General features: G+C 50.1%; 2 protein-coding genes and 1 long non-coding RNA gene across 3 annotated transcripts; all 3 read right to left on the reverse strand.

Annotated features, from left to right (window-relative positions):
* Window positions 1-2276: 2276 nt before the first annotated feature.
* Window positions 2277-3884, reverse strand: LOC144247961 (olfactory receptor 14J1-like). Its single transcript, XM_077789770.2, has one exon. It carries the CDS (start codon window positions 3701-3703, stop codon window positions 2675-2677), a length of 1029 nt encoding a protein of 342 aa, XP_077645896.2. The 5' UTR covers window positions 3704-3884; the 3' UTR covers window positions 2277-2674.
* Window positions 3885-11429: 7545 nt separating this feature from the next.
* Window positions 11430-13209, reverse strand: LOC146764141 (uncharacterized). Its single transcript, XM_085565543.1, has one exon. The coding sequence runs from the start codon at window positions 13193-13195 to the stop codon at window positions 11939-11941; it is 1257 nt and encodes a 418-aa protein (XP_085421669.1). The 5' UTR covers window positions 13196-13209; the 3' UTR covers window positions 11430-11938.
* Window positions 13210-15755: 2546 nt separating this feature from the next.
* Window positions 15756-25036, reverse strand: LOC146764142 (uncharacterized). The gene is made up of 2 exons (XR_014950963.1): window positions 24204-25036; window positions 15756-19277 (listed from the first exon to the last, which is right to left on the reverse strand). It is a non-coding gene; the product is annotated as an uncharacterized LOC146764142 (long non-coding RNA).
* Window positions 25037-27307: the final 2271 nt, after the last annotated feature.

The following is a 27307-nucleotide window of genomic DNA, read 5'->3' on the forward strand; positions in this document are numbered from 1 at the left end:
GCTCCATTTTGACACTGCAGCACCAAGGAATTCATTGTGGCACTCTGAGGCCATTGTGACCCTGCAGGGCCTTGTGGAACCATGCAGAGCTTTGTGACAGAGCAGGACCTCGTGTCATGATGGGGTCATTGTGACCCTGCAGGGCTCCATGGAACCAAGGGCCCTGAGCTGCTCCTCAGGGACACGTGGAATGAAGGAAACACGTTGGAAACCGTGGTGGCCCTTGGGACCAAGAGGCCATTGTGACACTGTGGGACCAAGGAGAGCATTGCTGCCCTGCCAGACCTCATGGAACCAAGGATCCCCTGTGACACTGCAGGGCCTTGGGGGACCACGGTGACATTGTGACACTGCAGGGCCCAAGGATCCAAGGGACTCTGTGACACCAAGGGGTCCCATGGAACCAAAGGGACATTGTGACACTGGGAGGCTTCATGGAATCATGGACACCATTGGGACACTCTGAGGCTTCATGGAGCCGTGGTGACAGCAATCTGGCTGGGAGTCTGGACCTGCTGGAGGGTAGGAGAGCTCTGCACAGGGCCCTGGACAGGCTGGATCCAGGGCCTAAATCCAACAAGGTGAGGTTTAACAAGTCCAAGTGCCGGGTCCTGCACTTTGGGCACAACAACCCCTGCAGTGCTACAGGCTGGGGACAGAGGGGCTGGACAGCAGCCAGGCAGAAAGGGACCTGCAGGGACTGATGGACAGCAGGCTGGACATGAGCCAGCAGTGTGCCCAGGTGGCCACGAAGGCCAATGGCTCCTGGCCTGGATCAGGAATGGTGTGCCAGCAGGACCACAGCAGGGATTCTTCCCCTGTGCTGGGCACTGGTTGGGCAGCACCTCGAGTGCTGTGTCCAATTCTGGGCCCTCCAATTTAGGCAGGACATGGAGGGGCTGGAGCATGCCCAAAGAAGAGCAACAAGCTGGTGATAGGTCTGGAATACAAGTCCTGTGAGGAGAGGCTGATGTTGATCCTGGAGAAGAGGAGGTTCAGAGGAGACAAGGAGGTGTCAGGGCACAGGTGGGACTTGATGATCTCCAAGGTCTTTTCCAACCTTGCTGATGCTGGGATTCTCTGAAACCACCCTTGGAGCAGTTGCAGGAGGAGCTCTGGGCCTCCTCTTCAAGCTCCAGCAGTCCAGGTCCCTCAGCTTCTCCTCACAGCCCCAAAGCCCATCCTGTCAGTCCTGCAGAGCCTCTGCAGCTCCTCCTCACTTCCCAGAACAGGGAGCCCCACAGCCAGACACAGCAGCCCAGATGTGCCCCCCTGGCCTGGGGTGCCTCTGGCAAGGGAGCAGCACCAGGTACTGCAGGAGCCTGCAGACAATTCCTGCAGCACTTGTGGAAGGATGTGGATGGATGATTCTGCTCCCCAAGGGATGTTCCCAAGGTGCCAAGTCAGGAACTACAATGAGGAGTGGGGCCAGAGAGGAAAGGGCAAACAGGGATGGGCTGTATGCAGGGGAGGGAACAAGGATGGGCAAGAGGAAGAAATTTGTATCAGGAAGAATAAAGAAAGCAAAGGTGAAGCCAAGGAAATGCTCAGGGCAGTTTGGAGGTGGCTGCCAGGCAGCCCTGGCTTTGAGCAGCAGCGTCTGCAGTGGGACAGGATACTCCCAGCTGATGGGAACAAACTTTCTGGCTGGCTGCAGAGGCCAGGACAAAGCTGAGTGGTTTCCCTAGCATCCCCCAGCCCTTCCTGGCTTCAGGGGCTGATGGCATTTGTGCTGCCTCAGGTTCATGTCCCCACAGCACCAGCATGGGGGTGCTCCCGCCTGCTGTGTGCAATGCAAACAGGGGCTGCTGAGCCAATGCTGCCGTGTCTGTGCCTGCAAGGATGCGGCACCTCTGTGAGCTGGGGCAGAGGCCAGGGCTGCAGAGGGGGGATGTTGTTGGCAGCTCCATGAGGACGCTCTGGGATGCTGCCCTGGGCTGTGCAGCGCACTGGGGATGGATCAGCCCCTGCTCTGCTGCTCCTTCCCGTCTCCCCCAGGGCCCTTGCAGAGCACCAGCCGTGCTGTTTGCCCCCCAGCCTGCCCACGGCCAGCCTGGGGCTGCTCACGGGGGTTTTCTATGCTGAGCATTGGCCTGGCTGTGTTCTTGAGAGAGCCTGGGCAAGGAGCCTGGAGCCCCCAGGCCCTGGCCTGAGGCGTCAGCGCTGCCCCAGCAGTGCCCATGGCCTGTCCCTGCTGCAGTCCCGGCACTGCCACCCCCAGGACTGTGCCCGGCCCCGAGAGCACTCAGGCCCTGCAGCAACACCAGAGCCACCAGGGCAGCGGGGCAGGGCCACGGGAGCAGCACTGGCAGCACCAAGTGCTGCTGCTGCTGGGCACAGCTGCTGTGCCAGCACTGATCTGCCCCAGCTCTGCACACAGACATTGCTGCTGCAGCTCCAGAGAAGGCAACAAAAGGGCCTCTCTGCAGAAAACTCTGCTGGGACATCCTTTAGTTCCTTGAAAGCCACTGAGAGCACAATCCCTCTTTGAACACAGTAGGTGGCCAAAGGGAATGTAGAGAAAATCAAAATGGGAAATGGCACAAGGAATGGTTTTTCTTTGAGGAAAATATGAAAAAATTAAAACAAAGGGTTAAAGCAGCTACAAGCACATGAACAAAAATGACCATAAATTACTGCTAAAATGAGTGATTTGGAGAAATTGGCTAGCAGTTTAATGTTTCTGATAGCATCCAGTCATCAGTCTCCTCAATGCAGCCTTGAGCTCCTGGTTCCTCAGGCTGTAGATGAGGGGGTTCAGGGCTGGAGGCACCACCGAGTACAGAACTGACAGGGCCAGATCCAGGGATGGGGAGGAGATAGCAGGGGGCTTCAGGTAGGCAAACACTGCAGTGCTGATGAACAGAGAGACCACAGCCAGGTGAGGGAGGCAGGTGGAAAAGGCTTTGTGCCGTCCCTGCTCAGAGGGGATCCTCAGCACTGCCCTGAAGATCTGCACATAGGAGAAAACAATAAACACAAAGCAACACAATGATAAACTACCAGTAACCACAAGAACCCAATGTTCCCTGAGATAGGATTTGGAGCAGGAGAGTTTGAGGATCTGTGGGATTTCACAGAAGAACTGGCCCAGAGCATTGCCATGGCACAGGGGCAGGGAAAATGTATTGGCTGTGAGCAGGAGAGCATTGAGAAAGGCACTGGCCCAGGCAGCTGCTGCCATGTGGGCACAAGCTCTGCTGCCCAGGAGGGTCTCGTAGTGCAGGGGCTTGCAGATGGACACGTAGCGGTCATAGCACATGATGGTCAGGAGAGAAAACTCTGTAGTAGCATAAAAAACGAAAAAAAGAATTTGGGTTGCACATCCTGTGTAGGAGATGTTCCTGATACCCCAGAGGGAATTGTGCATGGCTTTGGGGACAGTGGTGCAGATGGAGCCCAGGTCGCTGAGGGCCAGGTTGAGCAGGAAGAAGAACATGGGCGTGTGCAGGTGGTGGCCGCAGGCTACGGCGCTGATGATGAGGCCGTTGCCCAGGAGGGCGGCCAGGGAGATGCCCAGGAAGAGGCAGAAGTGCAGGAGCTGCAGCTGCCGCGTGTCTGCCAGTGCCAGCAGGAGGAAGTGGCTGATGGAGCTGCTGTTGGACATTTGCTGTGGCTTCACGTGGGAATCTGTAAGAAAAATTATTATGGAATAGCTGGGTGTGGAGAGAACTTTAAATATCCCAGCACAGCTTGCTGGCATTTTGCCCCCACTGCCTGCCCAGGACTCTCTGCCTGGAGCTGTCCCTGCCAGCAGCTGCTTCCCTGTGCCCAGGGCTGAGCCCTGCCAGAGCTGCCAGAGCCCAGCCCAGCCCTGGGGGCTCAGCTCTGCCCTGCAGACCCCTCCCAGCTCAGGCACTGCCCAGGGACAGATCTGGCTCTGCAAGCTCTGATGGTAACATCAGAGCAATCCTGAGCAGGCTGGAAAAAGCACAAAGATGCTGCATCTAAGGGGCCGTGTGTTGAATTCTGTTACTGCCTGGTTTATTTAGATGTGAAAAAAACTTTTCTTTTTCTCAATATGAACTGAGAGATGCATATCTATGGGGAATTCCCCATCCAGGCAACAAAGATTAGTACATAACAATGCAGAAATTTCCCATTTATGCAGATCTTGTCTTGCTATGCTCCCTGTATAATTTATTTGGAAAAGTTGTGGAGTTAAATGCCATGCTGGGAACAGTCCTGAACAATGCAGCATCCTCACCACACAAGGAGAACATTCCAAGATTTACCAGCTGTCTCCTTCCCCCCAGATCTTGTCCCCCAGCGCTGGGAGCAGCTCCAGGCCCAGCTGAGAGCTGTCCCTGGCAGGCAGCAGAGTCCCTGGCCCAGCACAGCGCCCTGGGCTGCAGGACCCTGCTCTGCAGGACAGCCCTGGGCACCCCTGGCTGCTCTGCACAGGAGATGAGCAGAGAATGCACTCACAGGGGCTGTGGGCATTGGCATGTTCCAGCTTTAGGAGATCTCTCCAGGAGCTGCAGCTGCATTGTCCTGCAGCCAGAGGTTCCTGTGCCAAGGGCTGGCAGTGATTCTGCCCCAGGCACTTCTCAGCCCCTTCCCAGCCCTGACTGATTGAAGCTCTCTGTGCCTCTGTGCTGTGCCCGCGCTGGCTGCAGGCAGTGCCCCAGCCCTGCTGGGCTGGGAGAAGAGCTGCTCAGCAAGAGAAATGTGCTTTTGAAGCTCTGCTTGGTTACCAGGATCACCCTCTGTGCCAGGAGCCCGGCCCAGCTCAGCAGCACAGACACAGCACAAGGACTTTAATGAACCTCTGGGGCTTTGTGCTCAGCCCTGAACATCAGGCCCTGAGAGGGAGCTGCAGAAACCTCTGCAGAACTCCAAGTCGCAATCCAGCTCCAAAGTTTCTGGGACTTTTAATGGGTCCCACTGAGGGACACGACTGAGAAAGTGTCCCCAGGCCCCAGGCAGAGCAGAGAACTGGAGGCACTGATGCCAGGTGGGGACAAAGAGAAGCCAAGTCTTGGTGCCCTGGGGCACAGCAGGGTCTGTGCCACCAAGGGCTGTGAGGAGACACCTTGTCCTGAGGCCCTGGGGCCTCCTGGCACAGCCCCAGCCAGGCTGGGCACTGTCAGCCCCTGGTCCTGCCCTCAGCTTCCCCCCCTAGCCCACATCCCAGTGGCCTCAAGGATCTGCTGGAAGGAGTCCCTGGGGAGCCTTGGTCAGGAATGGCTCTGGGGGCTCCTTCATGCTCCCAGGGACTGCAGGTTTTTGGAAGGACTTTGGATTTTGTTTTTTCCTTGGAGTCTCTGAGCGCTTTGTGCAATCATGGCCTCCAATTAACTGCTTTAATTACTCCCTGGCGAGGCTTTGTCAGGAACAACACTCGGTGGGGCCCATTAATGCTTCAAGGTACTTCAGTTCTTTTAAGGTACTTGGTGTTTCCCTTTTGCTACAGACTCTGTGAGAGGTTTGTGCAATCATGGCCCCAATTATATGCTTTAATGAGTCCCTTTAGAACTTTATACTGACACTCAGTGGAGCTCATGAATACTTTTAGATTCTTAACTTTTGTAACGTACTTTGGATTGTCCTTTCCACATTGAGAGTTCTTTGCGCCATTTTCAGTCTCTGAGACGTTTTTGTGCCATCCTGGCCTCCAGTTCCCTCCTCCAAGGACTCTATGAAGAGTCTGTGGTATAGATGGACCTTTGTGGGTCCCATTAATGCTTTAGACTCCAACCACTTTCGGGTTTTCCTCTGACTTTGACTGCAGGAAAGGTTTGTGCAATCTCCTCTCAGGCCCTGAGGTTCCAGGGCTCAGCTCCAAATGCACCACGGGGCTCATTAGGGTCAAGCAATTCCTTACAAATTATGGTTCTGCCTTGTTTTCTCTCTGCTCTGGTGCAGTTCATCAGGAAGTTTCTGTAGTGGTTTTGGTTCACCGTTTTGAGATTTCTCGGCCAATGCTTCAATTAGTGTGGTGTGTTAAGTGTTGGCTAATTACCAGTGCACTCACTAGAATATACTTACTCATTTCCTGCTATGAGATAGGATTAGGAGAAAGGCCAAGTAGGCTCAAAATTTTAAAAGGGTATAAATAAAATTGTATTAACAATAACTAAAGAAGGAGTATTAAGAATTAGAGGAAAACTTTCAGAACACTTCCTCTCTCCATACAACCTGACAATGTAAAGAGACAACACCTAAAATTTTCCATCAGTTTACCACCTCTAAAATAGTCTTTCTTCACTTCACTTATGGAGAGAAGTTCTTCCTGTTAATGTTATGGAGACTTCTCCACAAGAAAACAGTTATCTCATGGCTTTTCATTTCCACAAATAGAAGCTGCCTGGAGAAATCTGCAGTTGTGAACTCCCTCTCATCTTTTCCCACCTTTTCCCACAGCTGTGCTTATGGGCCATGCCAAGTTATGGGATATTAATTTCAAGATGAGCTGTTTAAGAGCAAAGGTTCTCTTCATCTATTTCTGAAATCATCTTCATCTCTGGGAACAGAGGTCTTCTCTCCCTGAGGGCACAGAATCTCATCATTGTTCTCCCTTTCTCTGTTCAAACCTCTCACAGGAGATCACAGCTACTTCAACATTCGCTTACTTTAGCATGGAGGCCTTTGCTGAAACAAGTAATCTCCCCATACTTTTCAATGTCTTATAGAGAAAAAGAGTCTGATGTATCAATGACATCCTTCTCCATAGCTTAACCAGAGTATTCCAGCCCCAAGATCAAGGCATCTCCTCATCCCTCCCATCTGGGACTCAACTTCCTCTTCCCTGCCCTCGGTGTGTCCATGCTGCTCCTCTGTGTGCCTGCCCTGTGTCCTTTTCTCTCACAGGAGGGAGGATGGCAGCACTGGCAGAGTCAATATCTCCCAGGGCTGCAGATGGTTCCGAGAGCCCGGCCGGGCTCGGTGCTTGCGGCCAGAGCTGTTTTGCCATGGAGGTTTCTGCAGCGGCTGCGCTGGGGCTGTGTCAGGCTGGGCCGCGCTGGGGCAGGGCCAGGATCTCAGCAGCCAGGCCAGAGCCCAGCAGCAGCACGGCCGGGGCCGATGGCTTCTCCTGCCCTGCCCGCCGGCTGCGGGCGAAGCCCAAGGGCGGCAGAGCCTTGGCCGAGCCGGCCCGGCCCGGGGCTGCTCCTGGGGCCCGGCGGATCCTGGCCGGGCCCGGGCTGGCGGCGGGGCAGGGCTCGGCAGGGCCAGATGTCAGCACCCGCAGCCACGGCCCGGCCTCGGCCCCGCGGCCTCCCCTGCCCTGCCCGGCAGCCGATGGCGCCTGGCGGCTCCCTGGGAAGGGGCCCGGCCCCACGGCAGGAGCCGCCCGGCCCCACGGCCGAGACGGGGCTGGGCCGGCCTCGGCACCTCTGTGGGGCCAGAAGGGACAGAGACCCAGCCAGGCTTTCTCATCTCTAACTTGTGTCTACACAGAGGCGTCTGCAGCTTCCTTAGTGCTTTAACAGACTGTCAGCTCTCAAAGCTAATTACTGATTGGTTTTTGTCAGACACAGAGGAAACTGCTAGCAGCTTCTCCCAGGACATCCCTTCCATGATGCAAAACCACCATGGCAGCACAGAGCACAGAGCTCCTTTGTCCATATGCAGTGGCTATGTGTCCAAGGGCTCAGAACCCCTCCTTGGGAGATCTCTGGGCCCTCTCCAAGGTGTTTTCAAATGAAAACATTCAGATCAGAGTCTAAGAAAATAACCAGATGACAGGGCCAGCATGACCTGTCTGTCCTGGCTACTTTTGTGTAGGAGCATCCTTGGATACACGGAAATTGGGAGGCCAAATTCTAATTTTGGCCATGGTCCCTGGACATGAAGGCCGGTTCTTTACCACAGGAATGAAGGAACAGTGTGCCAATGTTTCCTGGGGGAATGAGAGATGACCACCAGAGGACAAGGACAGCCAGAGCTTGCAGGCTTCCAGGAGGCCCTGAGGTGTCACAATGCCCCCTTGGTGACATGAGGCCCTGAAGGGTAGGAATGGTCTCCATGGTTCCATCAGGCCCCACAGAGTCATAATGGTCTCTGGGTCCATGATGCCCCGCGGTGTCACCATGGCCCCTTGGTTCCATGGGCTCCAGTGGTGCCACAATGATCCCCTTGGTTCCATGAGGTGCCCACAGTGTCACAGTGATCTCCATGGGAAGGAAAGAACCGAGCCCCAGTGTGGCAGGGGCAGCCACCAGAGGCCAATGGGAGCCAAACTTGATGGTACTGGCAGATTTTGTCTGGGAGCAACCCTTGGATATAGGGAATTTTATAGGTGGAATCCCAATTTTAGACATGGACACTTGGAGGAGGATGGTTCTTTCCATAGGAAGGAAAGCATGGAACACCAGCGTTAGAGGGGCAGATGAAAGGCGGCCACCAGGGGCCAAGGGCAACCAGACCTCTCTTTCCTGGTAGCTTTTGTCTGAAAGCAACCCTTGGATATAGGGAATTTGGGAGGTGGAAGCCCAATTCCCGCAATTTCTGCATAGATAAGAACGGTTCTTTTTTCCATAGGGAGGAAAGCACTGTTGTGTTCTGCTGCAGCAAAAGGCACAACAACTGCCCCAGGCCCCAGAGTCTCAGACCTCAGGCAGACACCAATGACCAACAGGGAAAGGAAGGCAACAGGACAGGTCTTGCTTTAGAAAACTGAGGATTCTTCATTTTCCCAGGGACATACACAAGAAACGAGGTGGTAGGGTCAAGACTTTTATATTACAGGGTAGGGGTGGAGTTTAGGATCAAGGTCCAATATTAAGAGGAGCAGGAGACTGCAAAGGGGTGGATCGAGGAGGACAATCAATGGAAAAAACTACAGTGGGGACATTGCAGCACAATTTAAGCCAATAAGGGTACAGAAAAATAAGAACATTCTGGGGCCATTCCTCATTTGATCAGATAGGGTAGAGTGTCTTTTCCCAGGATTTCAAGGGCACACCCCACAGCGTGGAGGGGTGGAATCTTCTTTAAGTCACGCTCTCGCCGGATGCTGTGTCTGGGTAAAATTCCCACCTCATTGGGCAGGGGCACTCTACACCTTTGGTGCCATTATTTCTTTCTCCGGCTGTTTTATGCAATGAAATAAAACTCCAGCATCTGTGGAACCACCCTTCAATCCTTCCCAGGCTACTCCTGTTCTGTCCTCAGTCTGCACACAGCTGAGCCCAGAGCCTGCAGCCTCTACGTGTTCGTTATGTGATGAAGCCTTCAAACCCCATCTTGGGAGATATTTGGGTCCTCCCTAAGGTCTGTGAAAATGGAAAAATAGTTATCAAAGTTATTTTCTCCCAAGTCTAGCAGTGACAGAACAATGGTAAATATCTCTAAACTGAATGAGAGTGGATTTAAATTTGTTAGAAGGAGGAAATATTTACAGTGATGAGAGTGGCACAAAATGGCAAATGTTTTTCCAGAGAAGTGGATTTCCCATCCCAGGAATGCTCAAAAATCAGGGAGTGTGTGCAACCTGACCCAGTGAAATCCCCTCCCCTCCCCAAGGATGGAATTCCTGTTGTGTGGGTTCTTGGATGTGCTGGGTGCCCTCACAACAGTTCTGGCCAAAATGTCTGCTGAGGGCAGCCAGGCTGCTGCAGGGCAGTGACCTCACAGCCATCACCATGGCAGCCCTGTCCCCTGGGCCTGGCTCTCCCCTTTCCTCTGCCCCTGCCTTGTCTCTGCTGGAATGAAGAGTTTTGTCATTAATATCTTGTCCCCAAGGTGCTGGGCCAATGGCTTCCCAGTCAGGCTCCTGGAGCAGAAGTGGCTTTTCAGAGCCCATCCAGAAATGAGCCCTAAGGCAGCAGCTCTGCAGCGCTGGCCACCAGGCCGGGTTGCAAGGGAGGCTTCTGGCCATGCCCTGCAAACAGCTGCTGCTGCCAAGGTGCCTTTGGTGCCTCGGGCTGTCCCTGGCACAGCTCCCAGCACGGCACTCTGCCCTTGTGCCCGAGGCCTTCCCTGTGCTGGGGCTGGCCTGGGGCTGTTCCTGCAGCAGGACCTGCCCTGCTCCTGGCACAGGAAAGGCAGTTCCTGCTGGAGCAGGAGGCGCTGCCTGCAATGGGCTCAAACCACTCCAGCAAGGCCCTCTTGACTTCAAAATTGCTTCCTAAAGCAGAATATCCTATAATTGTTATAGATTCTGGACTGTGGAGTAAATAACTCTGGTTAAGAGCTTATTATCTAATCATGATCTGATTGTATTTATATAAATATATCTGGTATTCCATCATTAATCCTGTAGAGAAAATTGCATTGACAAATTGTTCAATTCTATCCTGTCCAATCATTTATACATAAACCTTTGACAAATTCTGGGGCTGGGTGTGGATTCAGTCACTCCCCGTCTCTTCTCTTAAAAGGAATTGTAGAAGTCTGGAGGCCCTGCAGGGGTTTGAGGATCCATGGTGGCTGTTGGGTGTCATTTTTCCATCTCATGACTCAGCAGGAGTTTCTCCAATAATGAAATAAAGCTTTTGCCTGAAGCTCCCACTCTGCACATGACAGGAGTATGTGTGACATCCCGGCTCTTTGGCAGCCTGGGGACTCCTGGGATGTCACTGTGGAGCCCCCGTGAGTGCCTGTGACAGATCAGTGCCTTTGCAGCCCAAGGTTTCCTGGGATGTCACCACGGAATGGCTGTGACTGCCTCTGACCACACGGGTCTTGCCATCCCCAGAAACCCTTGAGAGGGCTCCATGGAGCCCCTGTCTCTGTGTGTGACACTCCAGCTCTTAAAAACAGCCTGGAGACTCTTGGAAAGTCCCCATGGAACCCCTCTGAGGGCCTATGACAAATCTCATCCTTACAAGGCAACCATCACCAGGAAACCCTGTTGCTATGGTCAGTTTCCATGGCAACCATCCCCAGCCCCTATTGCTATGGTCAGTTTCCATGGCAACCATCCCCAGCCCCTGTTGCTATGGTCAGTCCCTGGGCAGCTCCATGGAGACCCCATGCCAGGGGTGGTTGCCATGGACACCAGCTCAGGCCTGGAGCCCGTTGCCATGGCAACCATTGGCACTCCCATCCCCAGGGTCATGGATCCCAGAACCACAGAATTGGCTGAGCTGGGAGGGACCCATCAGGATCCTCGAGTCCAACTGCTGGCCCTGCACAGGACACCCCAACACTGCCAGCCTGGGCCTGGCAGCGCTGTCCAAACGCTGCTGGAGCTCAGAGAGCCCTGGAGCTGGGACCCTTCCCTGGGGAGCCTGGGCAGTGCCCCAGCAGCCTCTGGGCAAAAACCTTTTCCTGAGATCCAACGTAAGCCGGCCCCGACTCAGCTGCAGCCGCTCCCTCCACTCCTGTCCCTGGGCACCAGAGTGAAGAGGTTCCCTCAGCCCCAGCCAGGGACCTGCTCCCAAGGCTGCTGCCATGGCCACCAGGGCTGGCACCAGCTGGGATGCTCGGTTTCCACGGGCTGGGGTTCAGGAATGGCATTTCTCAATTTCCTGCTCCTGCTAAAACCTTGCATGCACTCATTGCCCTCCCACCTTCCATTGAATGAAAAAAGGGAAAGATCCCAGGCTGGGATAAGAACAATTTACTGGGAATAGCAACGAGATGAGGAACAAACAGGAATAGAAAAAAAATTGACAACAGAAGGGATAAGAAAACTATTTACAGGGAAAACTACATCACCATCAATTGTATCTTCCTGGCCACGTGTTTCCTCCTGCATGGAAAGGACACCCGTCTCCTCAGGGAAAGACAGAGAGAGTCCCTTTCCTGCCCCTGGCAATGACCTGAGGTGGGAGTGAATGTAGTGACAGGGCCATGGCCAGACCCTCATGTTCTTCAATCCCACATCAGGTCATTGGTAGGGGCAAGAAAAGGGACATATGTCTTCCCAGCATGGATCACAGGGAACATGGATCACCAGGGCTCTTCCCAACATTGTCCTCCAATGGGGAATGAAGATGGATCAGTGCACAAAGCTCTTCCTGCAGCTGGGGAATTTTCAGGACTTCCCTTACCAGTGGCTCCGTTGGTGTTTGGTCAAGTGAGAGCTCCGGGTGAAGCTCTTCCCACACTGGGGACACAAGTAGGGCCTCTCCCCAGTGTGGATGCGTTGGTGGCTGACAAGATGGGAGTTTTGCTTGAAGCCCTTGCCACAGTCGGGGCAGAGGAAACGCCTCTCCTCGGAGTGAACCCGCTCATGCAGGAGGAGATTTGAGCTGCTGTGAAACCTCTCCCCACAAGTGGGGCACATGTAGGGCCTCTCCCCAGTGTGGATGCGCTGGTGCATGATGAGGTGGGAGTTTTGCTTGAAGCCCTTCCTGCAGTAAGGGCAGCGGAAGGGCCTCTCATCCGTGTGAATCCGCTGATGTACAAGGAGATTGGAGCTGCTGTGAAACCGCTTCTGACACTTGGGACACTCGTAGGGCCTCTCCCCAGTGTGGATGCGCTGGTGCATGATGAGGTGGGAGTTTTGCTTGAAGCCCTTCCTGCAGTAAGGGCAGCGGAAGGGCCTCTCATCCGTGTGAATCTGCTGATGTACAAGGAGACTGGAGCTGCTGTGAAACCGCTTCTGACACTTGGGACACTCATAGGGCCTCTTCCCAGTGTGGATGCGTTGGTGGCGGACAAGGGCAGAGCTGCAGCTGAAGTCCTTCCCACATTCCCCACACTCATAGGGCCTCTTCCCAGTGTGGATGCGTTGGTGGCGGACAAGGGCAGAGCTGCAGCTGAAGTCCTTCCCACATTCCCCACACTCGTAGGGCCTCTCCCCAGTGTGGATGTGTTGGTGGCTGAAAAGGGCAGAGCTGCAGCTGAAGCCCTTCCCACATTCCCCACACTCGTAGGGCCTCTCCCCAGTGTGGATGCGTTGGTGCCTGATGAGGTGGGAGCTCCAGCGGAAGCCCTTCCCACACTCCCCACACTCGTAGGGCCATTCCCCGGTGTGGATCATCAGGTGTCGTTTCAGATTATTGATCTGCCTGAAGCTCTTCCCACACTCTGAGCACTCGTAGGGCTTCTCCCCATCATGCTGCTGCTCAGGGACCACCAGCTCCGAGCTCTGCCTGGAGCTCTGGCTGAAGCTCTGTCCACCTTCCTGGCCCAGAGTGGGTCTTTCCTCCTCAGAGCATCCTGGGCTGGGCTTGCAGCCCCTCCTCCTGTGGTGTCGCTGGGGATTTTCCTCCCTGTTGGATTCCTGCGCTGTGGAGTTGCTTAAAACAGCTTCTTCCATAAGGTTCTGCTGCAGGGATTTATCCTTCCTGGTCTCCATCCTCAGCTCCTGCTCTGGGGTAGGAAGGACAAGGAGAGGATGGTATTTGCCTCCATGCCACAGGGAAGGGCAAGGAGATCCCCCCAGGGCATCCCCAGCAGGAGGGCACCAGCAGCGGAGCTGTCCTGCAGCCGGGGGCTGTGCTGGGCTGGGAGATGGAGCAGGAGAGAGGGGGAAAGGGGCACTGACTTCCTCCTCACCTGCTTGTGGGTCCTGAGGCATCTTCCTCTTCCTCACAACCTTCTCCATGTGGCGAATGTTTGGGTATGGGAAATCCTGTTTTGGGAGGAAAACAAGTGATGAGCAAAGTCAGTTTTGTACTGGCTTCAAAGCAAACCAGGGGGAGAGTCTAGCCAGAATGACAATTGAATAAGAAAATTAAGATCAAAGCAATGATACAAAAACGCTGGTTTAAACTCACAGAATCAGGATATAACCTGACACGCCGTTGCTCAGGGTGGTGGTAGCTGTCTGATGAACTGGGGGCTGCAGTCCGGCTGGAGTGATGAACGTGATTCTGTCAAAGCAGTGATCCTGTAGAAGGGTCTGGTCTTCCTCTGAAGGTCCAGTGGTGCTTATGGAGCTCTTGTCCTCTGGGAATCCAGTAGGCAAGGTGGTCATGGTGTTGCAAGGGTGAGATTATATCCACATAGGAATGCTTGGTTCCTCCCCCTGGGCGGAGCATCCCACAATGGGATGATGTAATTTTATCAGTGCTGCAGTGACACTCAATGGCCCATTAACAGAAGATGGCCCCTGGAGGGCGTTATCAGGGCTGAGCCATGGAAGAGATAAAGAACATTGCCCCACCTGTTGATAACAGTTTATGGAGATGGGGACTGAAAACACTTTTGGTTACATCTGACACTGTAACCTGAAACAGTGAGGCAATCCCTGCTCGGGGTGGGGGGTGAACACCACCCCCCTTGCCCAAACTGGCTCAGGTGTAAAACCCCCACCCTGGGAAGGCCACGCACACAGGGGACAATGTCACACTTGCCCCGCCCCATGGGACATTTCTGTCCCTGTCACTCCCTTGCTCTCCCCCCTTTTCTCTTTCTTTCCATCTCTCTGTACCTCACATGTACTGTTCAATAAAATCCACTTTGGATTTGGTCTTGTTAGCACCTTATTTGGGGCAGAGGCATCTCTCTAAAAATTTTGTTAACCAGATTGCAACATTATTTTGGCAGAGTGACTTCAGGGCACTGTTGTCTGATCCCAAGTGCCTTTGACAACAGCCTGGTTCCCTCCTCTGAGGAGCTTGTGGCTCTTTCTGGAGGAAATCTTAGAAACTACAATGCAGCTTCCTCTTGAAATGAACAGGGTCTTTGCCTTTATTAGTGTTCATCTCTTTATTAAAAAGTCAGCTCGGCGGGGGGGAGTTGTAGCTTCTTCTGGTAGCCGAAGGGTGAGAAGGCTGCAGAGTCTGTCCCTGGAGTCTCCGTGGCATGCTGGTAGCCAGAGGTGAAGAGGTGTCCAGTCTGTATCTGAAGTCCGGATCAGCAGAGCGTCCTCTCTCCTTTCCTCCTGGCACACTGGTAGCTGCAGGGTGGGGGGATGTGCAGAGCCTGCTGCCGAAGTCCAGCAGCAGCTATCCCTCTCCTTCCCTCCTGGTAACACCAGGAAGAGTGTCTGATTCCTTGTGCCTGCTTCCCACAGCCCAGTCCAATCTGGTTCTCTGCAGGTTATAGTGACAGGTTAAACACAGACTAGGGATGGGGTTCCCTTTTCCCCAACCAGCACACCCATCCAGCCCCCTCCACTGTGCCCCTCTTTTTCATTTTGGGGTGTTTTTCATCCCCAAAAACCCTCTCCCATGATTCCACTGGCTTATTTTGCATTCTAGTCCTAGTTTGGGTGGGGGTGTAGGTGATTCCCAGGAGCGATTAGCTAATTAACATTTCAATGTCAGTACTTAGTTCGAGCCAAGTGTCCCTGCCAGGCTGTTTTGTTCATAACACGCTGAGCAACTTTTGGGAGAACTTATGAGGAAAATTGCTTTTGTGGGTGGCCATTGTAAAGAAAATATTTTGTTGTCCTTCTCTGAAAAGTTTGTTAAAATCACTGGAGGAAAGGGAACAAATTATACCAACGAGACTGACAAGGATCATTCACCACGCGGTGAGGAACACAAGGCTACTAAAGTCCTACAAGAAGCCCAGCTCAAGTAGCTAAATTCCCAAATAACTCCTGAATTCACGGGCTTTTGGGGGAGAAGCATTATTTTCTTGGTCCCTCTCACCTTTGTGACAGCTACACAGACCTTTCCCTTCCTTTTAATAATCTGTATTGGGACAAATTTCGACTTTTCTTTAATCAGAACCTGCCAGCATCTGAGCTGGAACTGTGCTGGAACTGATGAAATTTGGAATTGCCACAGAATTGCCTCTGTTGTTGGTTTATTAATGTTTGGGATTTGTTTGCATTTTCAATACAAGTGACTTGTGGGAAGAGCAAATCTTCCTCAAGGCATTTTATGGAGGGTTAAATTTGATTTCTGCTGAGTTTGTTTTGTCCAGTGCTCAGAGTGTTATAAACGAGCACAATAGCTGTCAAATCCAATTAAAAGGATTTATTAATAGCAGAAAGCGAAAGCAAACCAGCGCGCGCTGGGCGGCAGTCGGTTCAACTACCGCGCCTAGCTCCCCGTTTCCCCCCCACTTATTGGGTTGTCTCTTCCGGGTGTGTGACGCTCTGGTGACGCTCCAGTGTCTCTTCTGCGCAGGCGCACCCTGTTGTTAGGTGGTCGTTCTCTGCCTCTTGATGGCGCCAGTGGTCTTCTTTAAGGTTGTCTCTGCGACCTGGAAATTCCCTCAAAAACAAGAAATGTTATCTCGAGGCACGTTTACATGTTTTGCCAAGTCTGTAACGGAACTATCCTTGAAACATATCTATTTGCTTAGGTGTTTGGGTGTCTAGTAGCAGCCTTTTCAAAACAGTTCTAACTCCCTAAAAACTTCGTAACGAAGTCAACCTTGAAAGATAGTCACTGGAATGCATGAGATAGACACTGGAATGCATGAGATAGACACTGGAATGCCTGACAAGATGAGAACATGTTCAGACAAGTACAAGCTCTAATTAAAACTCTATTCTGTGAATATGAGAGACTCTATATGAACAAAAAGGCCTTATTTTCCTAACAATATCCCCCCTTTTTATTTTAACCTCCTTTTTGTTCATTAAAGCGTTCTAACTCTCTCTTGCTTAACTCTAAATACTCTTCAGTCTCTACTTCGCTAAGTGGCTCATACTTTGGCTTTACTATCATTAAATGTGCAGCTTCTAACCTATTTTTCACTAGGGTAATAAGTTTGCTAAGGATACATGGTCCAAAAGTAAGTATTAGAATTAGTAAAATTACTGGTCCCGCAAGGGTGGATAATAGAGTGGTCAGCCAGGGAGAATATGTAAACCAGGATTCATACCAACTTTGCTGGGATTCTCTTTCTCTTTTTCGTTGTTCTATTTGTTTGCGTAACTCAGCCATCGTGTCTTTTACAATACCTGTGTGGTCTACATAAGCGCAACATTCTTCTTGTAAAGCAACACATAGTCCCCCTTGCTGTAAGAACAACAAATCTAATCCCCTTCGGTTTTGGAGGACTACCTCAGAAAGGGATTTTACTGATTTAACTAGTTCACTTATGGCTTTATCTATTCTACTTAGATCTTCATCTACAGATGTGCGCAGAGCTTTCATACCTTGGGTTTGACTTACTAGGGAGGCGACCCCTGTTCCTACTCCTGCTCCTCCTATGCTGAGCAAGATTGCTACCGTTAGTGCTGTAAGTGGTTCTCTCTTAACCAAGTAGTGTTCAGGGGTTTGTTGATGTTCTAACACGTATTCTTTTGGGTGGTATACGATTCTGGGGATTATTAGAACTTGAATGCAGAAGTCTGAATTATTAAAGGCTTTTACCGATAGGCAGGGTGTAACTCCAAGTTGTTGACATACCCATTTAGTATTGACTGCTGGCATAAGCCAATCAAAAGGTTTGTCTGTTCTGTTAATGCTTATTGTTGTGTTGCAGAGGTGTCGCATATCTGCAGGAATTTTTCCTACGCATCTTCCTTGCCCACTAACTTGGGACAAGGTAATGCCTGGAACATTATCTCCTTCTTTTTTCCAGAGACACTCCTTTGGATTTGTACCATTTATTTCCCTTGCTTCGGATGTAATCCCAATAGCTTCATAAAAGGGTGGATTTATCATATAGCAAAGCCAACATCCTTTAGTTAGGTTAGGATGGGTATGATTTAGAACCCCAAAAGTAGCTTGCATGATTTTCCATAAAGTTGTATACCTCTGCACTAATAACTGAGGTTCTTGATTACCTTTGTCTATAACATTATCTCTGGCTTTATTACTTTCTTTTAAGTTATTGCTTATTATTGGATTTGGGCCTATAGGGCTAGGGTCGTGCGGTGCTACTTCTTTTTTTATTTGAATCAGATTTCCCGGATCATGTCCTTCTATCCAATGCCTAACCCCCCATGTTTTGCCTATTAACCACCCAGAATCGCTTGGTTGAGTGATATTTAGGTAAAGAAAGGTGCAGTTCCCAAGTAAGTTTTTCCCAGTCCAAGGCCACTCTCGTGGTCGTTTACATCCTACTGGTCCATGTCCTACCTTTAAATATTTATCTAATCCCCCACCCGGAGCCCACGCTGATGCTATTGTTTCACAGCCCCAATAGGCACAGTAATAATGTTTGGGGTAATTACAGTATTGCTTCCCTGGGTTTGAAGCGGGGCACATATAGAAGCTTGTTAAGTTTAACAGTCGCCCGCATTTTAAATTCCGAGTTAAATCACAGATTCCAACTTTGAAGCTCGGTGCTCCAGGTCCCGTTATTGTTTGTAAAATATGACGGGTATCGTGATCTTCCCATCTGCTTAAGGTCCATTTAAAGGGTTCATGTGAGTTAGCTGTAGCACTCTGAAGGGGAAACCATACAAACATAAAAACCCATAGGATTGAGTGATACGCACTGCAGGGGAGGATGTTACTTATCATGCTCAGTTTTACATTCCCATTTTCCCTCATTCCGTTGTCACCATTCTCATACTCATGATGATTTACGTTCTCTTTCAAGGTTTGGGAGGGCCCCTCATCCCCACTATCTACCTCTCTGTCTCGCCTGTCAACTTGGTTGCTACAAGTTACAGGGCAAGCCATCTTCCCGACAGCAGAGATATTCTTCAGGGGTGGGATCGTTCCCTCTCTCCCACTTTGATCTCCGGGAGATCCAATTTTTTGTATTCAACTGTGGAGTGTCGCACCTGAGTTTTTTAACTAATTTGCGACACTTAACCTGGACTATATCCGTGAGAAACGGACCCAGGGGCTCGTTGGAATGGTAACAGTGGAATTCAGGGTTGATTCCCTTTACGAAAACCTCCCACCACTCAGGGGATCCTTTAGTCAATTCCCGAGTGGCAACCTTGTAATTTAGTACTTCAGATGTCAATTTGCGCTGCTCCAGCCAGCAGCGTTGACATACACTTTTTGGAGCTCTCCCCTTTCTGCAGTGAGCCCACCACAATCCTTTACAGATTTTGCAGGAAAAACAGGCAAAAGGGTAACAACGACAATCTAACCAACTACACCTTACTCTAATACTTTGATGTTCAGCGTGGCCCTCCCCTTCCCAAGGTCTCTGTTCTTTTTCAAGTCGGATGAACCGATAGAAGGGCTGCTGGGCTGAATCCTCTAGACGTTTACAGTATCCTGGAGGTTTTGTTTCTCCAACTAGTTGTACTTGCAGTTCCCAGTTATCTCCAACCCAAATGTCTTTAGAGCTGATAGAGCTCATGAAAATTATTTGTAAGTTCTCTTTACTGTTAGCTTTAAATCCCCCGGCTTCCCGTCAATTTTCCAGCTCGCTTCTTTGGAAGCTGTATGAAATCGAGTTGGATCCACTGGCCCCTTTATTCTGCTAGCATGAGTCCATCCCTTCTCTGCTGTACGGACTGCGGAGTCAGTGGTGATTAAAACCAGGTATGGTCCGTCCCACTTTGGGGTGATCGAATCTTCCTTCCAGCTCCGGATGAGGACCCAGTCGCCGGGTTGTACCTGGTGTAACACAAGATCTAGGGGTGGTCTTTGGGCCCACATCCCTTTTTCCCATAACTGTTTTTTATATTTCATTAAAATGGTTAAGTATTTATTAATACTTTGATCAGTAATATTAGGATTGGTTTGAACTTTTTCTAGGGAATAGGGCATCCCATATAGCATTTCAAATGGGGATAGTCCTACATCAGCTCGTGGCTGAGTTCGAACATTTAATAATGCCAACGGCAAACATTTTATCCAGGATAATTTAGTTTCTAGTGTTAATTTGGTGAGTTGTTTCTTAATTTCCCCATTCATTCTTTCTACCCTTCCCGAACTCTGTGGATGCCAGGGAGTATGTTGTTCCCATTTTGTGCCCAGAGCTTCTGCTAGCATCTGTGTTATTTTTGAAGTGAAATGGGGGCCTTTATCAGAGTCTATCGTTTCTGGGACCCCATATCTAGGTATTATTTCTTCCAGCAAGGCTTTTGTTACCGTCCGAGCTGTTTCTCTGGCAGTGGGGATTGCTTCTACATAATGTGTTAAATGGTCCACTATAACCAGAAGATATTTTAGTCTCCCTATCTTGGGGAGCTCAGTAAAGTCTACTTGTAAATTTGAAAAGGGCCTCTTTGCCACTGGCCTCCCACCCAGGGGTAGCTTCCTTAGGTTTCTTCTGTTTACTCGTAGACAGGTTGGACAGCTTCTAGTAATCCCTTTCGCTAAGTCATGTAGGCCCACTGTCATATAATGGGTGGCAAAGTGATCCACCAGTCCTTGAGCGCCCCAGTGTGTTCTCTGGTGTAATTTACTGAGCATCCGCTGGGCTATGGCTCTAGGTAAAACCTCCCTCCCATCCTTTAACAGCCATTTCCCTGATTCCTCTTTTATTCCCAATTTTGTAAGCTTCTCTTGTTCTTCCCTTGTAAATATAAGCTTATCCTGGGTAGTAGACCCAGGGTTCTTTGGGGTATCTACAAGGTCCTTCCTAATTCCCTCACTTAAGGTTAATGTCTTGATAATTGCAGCTTTCTTTGCCTCATAGTCTGCCGCATTGTTACCCCTACTCCGGTAATCCATTCCCCGTTGATGCCCTTTTAAATGGACCACTGCTATCCTAGTAGGGCCTCTCAAGGCCCTCAGGAGGGCTATTATTAGTTTCTGATGGATTAAGTCCTTTCCCTGTGAATTTACGAGGCCTCTCTCTTCCCATAATTTTCCAAAAGTGTGCACCACCCCGTATCCATATTTAGAATCTGTATAGATGGTCCCCTCTTTTCCTTTTAATAGTTCCAAGGCTCTTAGGATAGCGTATATCTCGCAGGCTTGGGCTGACCATGTTTTGTCTAGGGGTCCAGATTCGATTACTTTTAAATCAGCCCCCCCCACTATGGCATATCCTGATCTCCTTTGCCCCTCAACTACTCTGGATGACCCATCAACAAACAATTTTTCTCCAGTCTCTAATTCTTCTTCCTCCAGGTCAGGTCTAATTTTGGTTTGTTCTTCTATAGTAATTACACAGTCATGTATCAGTGATTCAGTTTCGGGCTCTCCGAAGAGGAAGGAGGCTGGATTTTGTAATGAGGTGGTTTCTAAAGTGAAATTAGGGGTTTCTAATAGAATCCCCTCATATTTTAGGAGCCTGGCGTCGGAGATCCATTTGTCTGCTTTTTGTTGCATTACACTCCGTATGTTATGTGGAGTTAATACCTTCAGAGTGGCATTAAAGGTGATCTTCCTTGCTTCTTCTACTAACTCCGCACAGCCTGCAATTATTTGTAAACAGCCCGGCCATCCCCTGCTTACAGGGTCTAAGATTTTAGACAGATATGCAATAGGTTTCTTTTTCCCCGCCCAGTCCTGGGTAAGTACTCCATAAGTTACTCCATCTGCGATATTAACAAATAAAAAGAAGGGCCTCTTTAAATCTGGGAGGCTTAGGACTGGAGCATGGACCAGAGTTTCTTTTAATTCTTGGAATTTAGATTTTTCCTCCTCTGTCCACTTGAGGTGCCCGTCTTGGGTAAGTTTTTGATACAAAAATCTTGCCTTCCCACTATAGTTCTCAATCCACTGCCTACAATATCCTGTAAGTCCTAATACCTGACGAATTTGCCGTTTACTTTGCGGTAGGGGCAGAGATAGGATTGCTTGTACTCTATCTGGATCAATTCTCTTTTCTCCCTTTTTCAAATAATGTCCCAGGTACCTAACTTCTTCTTCTACAAATTGTAGTTTTGCTTTAGAGACTTTTAATCCTTTTAGTCCCAGGAAATTCAATAGTTTAATACTTTCCTTCCGGACTTTGTCTTCTTCTTTACCTGCTATTAACAAATCATCCACATACTGAACTAGCTTTACCTCTGGGTCTGTTTTATAGTCTTGCAAAATTTGTTCCAGGGCTTGCCCGAATAAATTAGGTGATTCCGTAAAGCCTTGTGGAAGTACCGCCCACCTGAGTTGCTGTCGCCTCCCCGTGTCAGGGTCCTCCCATTCAAAGGCAAAATAATCTCGGCTGGATTCGTCCAGAGGGCAAGCCCAAAAGGCATCCTTCAGGTCTATTACACTATACCACTCATTTTCAGGTCCCAGTTTGCTTAAAAGAGTATAGGGATTCGCCACTACTGGGAATCGGGCCACGGTTCGCTTATTAATTTCCCTAAGGTCGTGCACCAGCCGATAGGATCCGTCTGCCTTTTTTACCGGGAGTATAGGGGTGTTAAAAGGCGACATGCAAGGCTCTAGCAGTCCTTGGTTTAACAGCCTTTCAACCTCAGGTTTTAACCCTCTCCTCCCTTCTAGTGAAATTGGATACTGTTTTATTCTTACCGGGATTTCAGGATTTCTGATTTTCACTGTAAATGGGGTTATATTTAATTTGCCCACAGTCCCTGGATTATACCACACTTCGGGGTTTATTTTCTCTTCATCTTCTAAACGGAGGGAACAAAGTCTGATCTTTAATTCCTTCTCTACCACCTCAATTTGAACTCCCAATTCAACAATCAGGTCTCTCCCTAACAAATTGTAATCCACTTCAGGAACTAATAGGAAGTCACCCAACCCCACTTTAGTTCCCGATTCCACCACCACCCCTTTGATAATTTGTACTTCAAAAGGTTCCCCCTTAGCTCCTATTACCGTGGCTGTCTGTTTTGACAAATTACAGCCCTGAGGCAGAAATTGAATAGTAGATCTTTCTGCCCCTGTATCGACCAGGAAATCTATTTCCTGGCCTTGGGGACCCACCTTCAATTTTATCAAGGGCTCTTTCTGATGTTTCTTGGTCCCCATAAAATAGAGCCCCTGACTCCCCTATTCGATTTTGAACTCCTCCTCGTCCCTTAGCCTCCTCCTGCACTCCCTCTTGAAATGTCCCTTCTTACCGCAATAATAGCATACCCTTTCTCCTACCTTTCCCTTGTCACCCCCCCCTTTCCGAGTAACTCTCTTTTGTTCTTCCTCTACCCGCCTGCTTTCCCTCACTGCAGCAACCATCATTTTCACCTGTCTTTTCTGACTTTCATCCTCTCTGCGGACATAAACCTTCTGCGCCTCTCGCAATAATTCTGCTAAATCCCTGTCCTGCCAATCATCCATTTTCTGTATCTTTCTCCTGATATCATCCCAAGATTTCGAGACAAACTGGACTTTGAGAATTGCCTGTCCCATTGGGTTATTCGGGTCTAATCCCGAGTACAGCTGGAAACTTTTCCTTAACCTCTCTAACCATTCAGTGGGGGTTTCATCCTTCTTTTGTCGGTCGTTAAATGCTTTATTTATATTCTGGCCCCTAGGAACGGACTCTCTTATGCCATCAATTAATATGGTCCGAAAGTCCCGCATGTTAGCTCTATGGGCCTCATCCTGGTTATTCCAATTGGGGTTCTGGAGAGCCCATTTGGTGTCGGCTGGCTGCTGGGCATGCGCGGGTAGGGCATCCCAGGCTCGCATTCCAGCAACTCTTATCATGTTCCTTTCCTCGGCCGTGAATAAAATGTTAAGTATAGCTTGTAATTCCTCCCAGGTGTATATATTAGGACCTAGAAATTGATCCACCCGCTCTGCCACGCCCAAGGGGTCTTCTAGCAAATTTCCCATCTCCTTCTTAAAGTCTCTAACATCCCCCGAACTTAAAGGCACCGAAATAAATCCAATCCCCGGCTCTGGTCCCCCCATCGGCATTTCCCTTAAGGGAAATAGTTTGCCTTGCGTCTTACTTCGGGTAAGAGGACCACGCGAGCCTGAGGGTTGATCAGAGTCTGAGTCTGATTCTTCCTCATCCGATTGTGGAGGAGGAGGGGGTGCATTTGGTGCAGGGGGAATGTAGGGCGGGGGTGCAATGATTACTTCTTCCGCTCGCCCCTTCTTTTTCTTTCCCCCTGAAGCCTCCGAGAGTTTAAACACGAGCACCTCCGGCTTTTCTATCCAGACTTGGGCATAGGCACTCTCCTCAAGGTTAGAAGGTTGCTTAGCGTGTACCCAACCATTCAACAGTTGCTTTACCCAGTCCTCTGAGGATCCAAAGACGGGCCAAAACACTCCTTTAGAAATCTCTTGTCCTCCCCATACTTCTATGCAATAGTGTATCATCTTTGCCTTATCCTTTCCAGGTGCCCCTGGAAAGTGCTCCCAATTTGTTAGCATAAACCCTAAGGGACTCTCCTTAGGAATTGGGGGAAGTTTTACCCCCACCGGGGAGGGGGATTTATCCTTGCTTCCCCCCTGCCCCATGTCCTCCGGAGTACCTTCAGTCACTCACGACAGCACAATCGCTTCCCCTGGTTCGTGGCCCAGGCCCTCGCGGGCTCTGGAAAACGCACTACTGAGGGTCCACACTCGCTTGGAGAATCCGGCTGCCAGTCCTCCTCTCACACACACACACACTCGCCGTACTCCGGGATCCCGAACCCCGCCCGAACGGATCCCCTTTATACTCACGCGTCCTGCGTCTTCTCTTCGTCCGGACTTTTGTGCACAAAAATTACGGGGTACCCTGGGCCCGCTTCCCTTTCTTTGCTTTCGCTCTCTAGGCTTTTAGGTTCGTCGGTCGGGATGAGGGTAAAAAACCCCGGTCTGAGTCCGCTCAAGGGAGCGGAATCGTGGCGCCCCTCTCAGAGAGAGGTTCCCCAGATCCCGATCCGAGTCACGGCACCAAATTGTTATAAACGAGCACAATAGCTGTCAAATCCAATTAAAAGGATTTATTAATAGCAGAAAGCGAAAGCAAACCAGCGCGCGCTGGGCGGCAGTCGGTTCAACTACCGCGCCTAGCTCCCCGTTTCCCCCCCACTTATTGGGTTGTCTCTTCCGGGTGTGTGACGCTCTGGTGACGCTCCAGTGTCTCTTCTGCGCAGGTGCACCCTGTTGTTAGGTGGTCGTTCTCTGCCTCTTGATGGCGCCAGTGGTCTTCTTTAAGGTTGTCTCTGCGACCTGGAAATTCCCTCAAAAACAAGAAATGTTATCTCGAGGCACGTTTACATGTTTTGCCAAGTCTGTAACGGAACTATCCTTGAAACATATCTATTTGCTTAGGTGTTTGGGTGTCTAGTAGCAGCCTTTTCAAAACAGTTCTAACTCCCTAAAAACTTCGTAACGAAGTCAACCTTGAAAGATAGTCACTGGAATGCATGAGATAGACACTGGAATGCATGAGATAGACACTGGAATGCCTGACAAGATGAGAACATGTTCAGACAAGTACAAGCTCTAATTAAAACTCTATTCTGTGAATATGAGAGACTCTATATGAACAAAAAGGCCTTATTTTCCTAACAAGAGGATGCTCAAGGGGTCTCTGGTTTTGGTTTGTCCCTAATTTTCTTCCAATTTGTCTTTATCACTTAAAAGCACTTGAAAAATAACTAAAATTGTTATTGACCAGAGATGTCAGAAGTCCCACCATTTAAGAGGTATTTGAGGTGGAATTTACTGTTTGGGAACATATTCTGGAGGATTTGTGGGATCTTGGGGGATATCTGGTAGTATTCTCCATATCTTTGCACTCCAAATAACAAGGTGGATTTGTCTGTCACCTCAAAATGACTGAATCCCACTGGAAACCCCTCAATCTAACCCCAAAATTGCTCAATCCCACCTCAAAATGGCTGGTTCCCACCTCAGCCCCATGCCAAAATTACTCAATTCACAGTCTCCAGGATGAGATGGGGTTGGAAGGAGATTGGGAGAAGTGAGATCCAAATTTGAGGTTGTGGGATCAGAATTGTGTGGGGCTGGGTGGTTGTGATTTATTTTGATAATAAATAAAACGATCAGAATTATTGATTTCTGTCCCATTCATTTTCTGTCAGTTCTGGTTTGCTTTTCAGAGTGCTGCCTTCTCAGCTGATTTTGTGACCTCCTGTCCCAGACTGAAAAGCAAGATGTGTTCTATTTGCCATCTGTATGGCAGTTGTCCTGTGTTAAGTGGGCAGTTTTCCTTATCTCTTCCACAATCAATCCTCCCTCAGGGGAGACATCTGCTGATAATGGGCTATTGAATGTCACTGCATGACTGATAAGAACTGTTGTGAGATGCTCCACCCAGAGGGAGGAGCCAAGCATTCCTACCTGCATCCAGTCTTGAGATTCTGGCCCACCAACACAGCTTTTCTGGGCTGGATTTTCCAGAGGAACAGCTGCCTCTTGCACTGCCTCTTCCGGAGAAGACACTCTTCTCTACAGGATCACTACTCCAACAGAACCACACCTATCACTCCAGGAGGACTGCAGCCACAATTCCAATTGGACTGTGACCAACAACCTGTTCAACAGAGTGTCAGGTTGTATTCTGGCTCTCTCAGTGTTGTTCTGGTTCACTGCATTGTTCATATTTTCATCTTCTTCCCTAATAAAAAACTGTTATTCCTCCTCCCATATTTTTACCTGAGAGCCCCCCTTAATTTCAAATTTATAACAATTCAGAAAGAAAGAGCCTACATTATTTCATTTCAGGGGAGGCTCCTGCCTTCCTTAGAAGACACCTGTCTTTCCAAACCAAAACACCTCCTTTCTCTCCTGCCTTCCTTTGCCTGCTCTGTTTCTCTCTCAGTGTCTCCCTTGAGCCAGGGAAGCTCCCACCAAAGACCCTGCCCTGATTTCATTCCCAATCCATGAGATGCAACAACCATGGGTGAAGTTAGGAAGGCTGGTAGTGAAATGTCACTGTAGGATCTTGCTCCACTTGGATTGTGGCTCCTAGTTAAGAGCTTTGCCTTCAAGAGCAGGAACATCTTTTCCTGTCTGGGAACTGGAATTCCAGCCCCTGGGAGTGTGTGCCATGGATCCCAGAGGGGCATTCCCGAGGCTCCCAGGGTTCTGCTCCTGCCGTACCTCCCAAGGAGCTCTGCAGGACAGGGGACAAGGTGCAGCAGCTGTGTTGGTGCTCAAGTGCCACAACGGCCCCTGGTTCCAGGAGTTTCTGCACTGCCAACAGCGGTTCCTGGGTTCCATGATGCCCTGCTGTGTCCCCATGGATATTTGGTGCCATGAAGTTCTTCAGTGTCACAATGCCCACCTCGCTCCATGAGCTTCTGCAGTGTACAAATGCGCTCCTTGGACGAGCAGTGTCACCATGGACCATTGGCTCCATGCAGCCCCGCTGGGTCACCATGGACTCCTTGGTTCCATGAGGTTCTGGGGGTGTCTCCATGGTCTCCTTGGATCCACAGTGTCACAATGGACCACTGGATCCACATGGCCCTGCTGTGTCACCATGGCCCCTTGGTTTCATGGGTCCCCAGGGTCACAATTGACTCCTTGCTTCCATGTCACACCCTCAGTGCCAAAATGGCCAATTTGTTCCATGTGGAACACAAAAGATTGATAGAAACATTGAGCAAATCCTGCTTAACACAGCTGGGAACATCTGTTTGCATTCCAAAGAGAGGTTAAAGGTGAGGCTGGCACCAGCAGCTTCCATCTGCAACAGAGATCCAGGGAAAGGACAGGAACAGAGAATTCAGCTGGGAGACTCAGAGAATTCTGCTTCCAGAGATCAGCTCTGGTCATACTGTCCCTTGTAGAAAGGTGACACCACTCCAGGC

This window comes from Lonchura striata, chromosome 36, assembly GCF_050655825.1.
Source record: "Lonchura striata isolate lonStrDom1 chromosome 36, ASM5065582v1, whole genome shotgun sequence".
Classification (NCBI taxonomy): Eukaryota; Metazoa; Chordata; class Aves; order Passeriformes; family Estrildidae; genus Lonchura; species Lonchura striata.

Excerpts from the sequence above, each read along its gene's own strand:
- LOC144247961 (XM_077789770.2), bottom strand. The coding sequence starts at position 3,703 with ATGCCAGCAAGCTGTGCTGGGATATTTAAAGTTCTCTCCACACCCAGC.
- LOC146764141 (XM_085565543.1), bottom strand. The coding sequence starts at position 13,195 with ATGGAGACCAGGAAGGATAAATCCCTGCAGCAGAACCTTATGGAAGAA.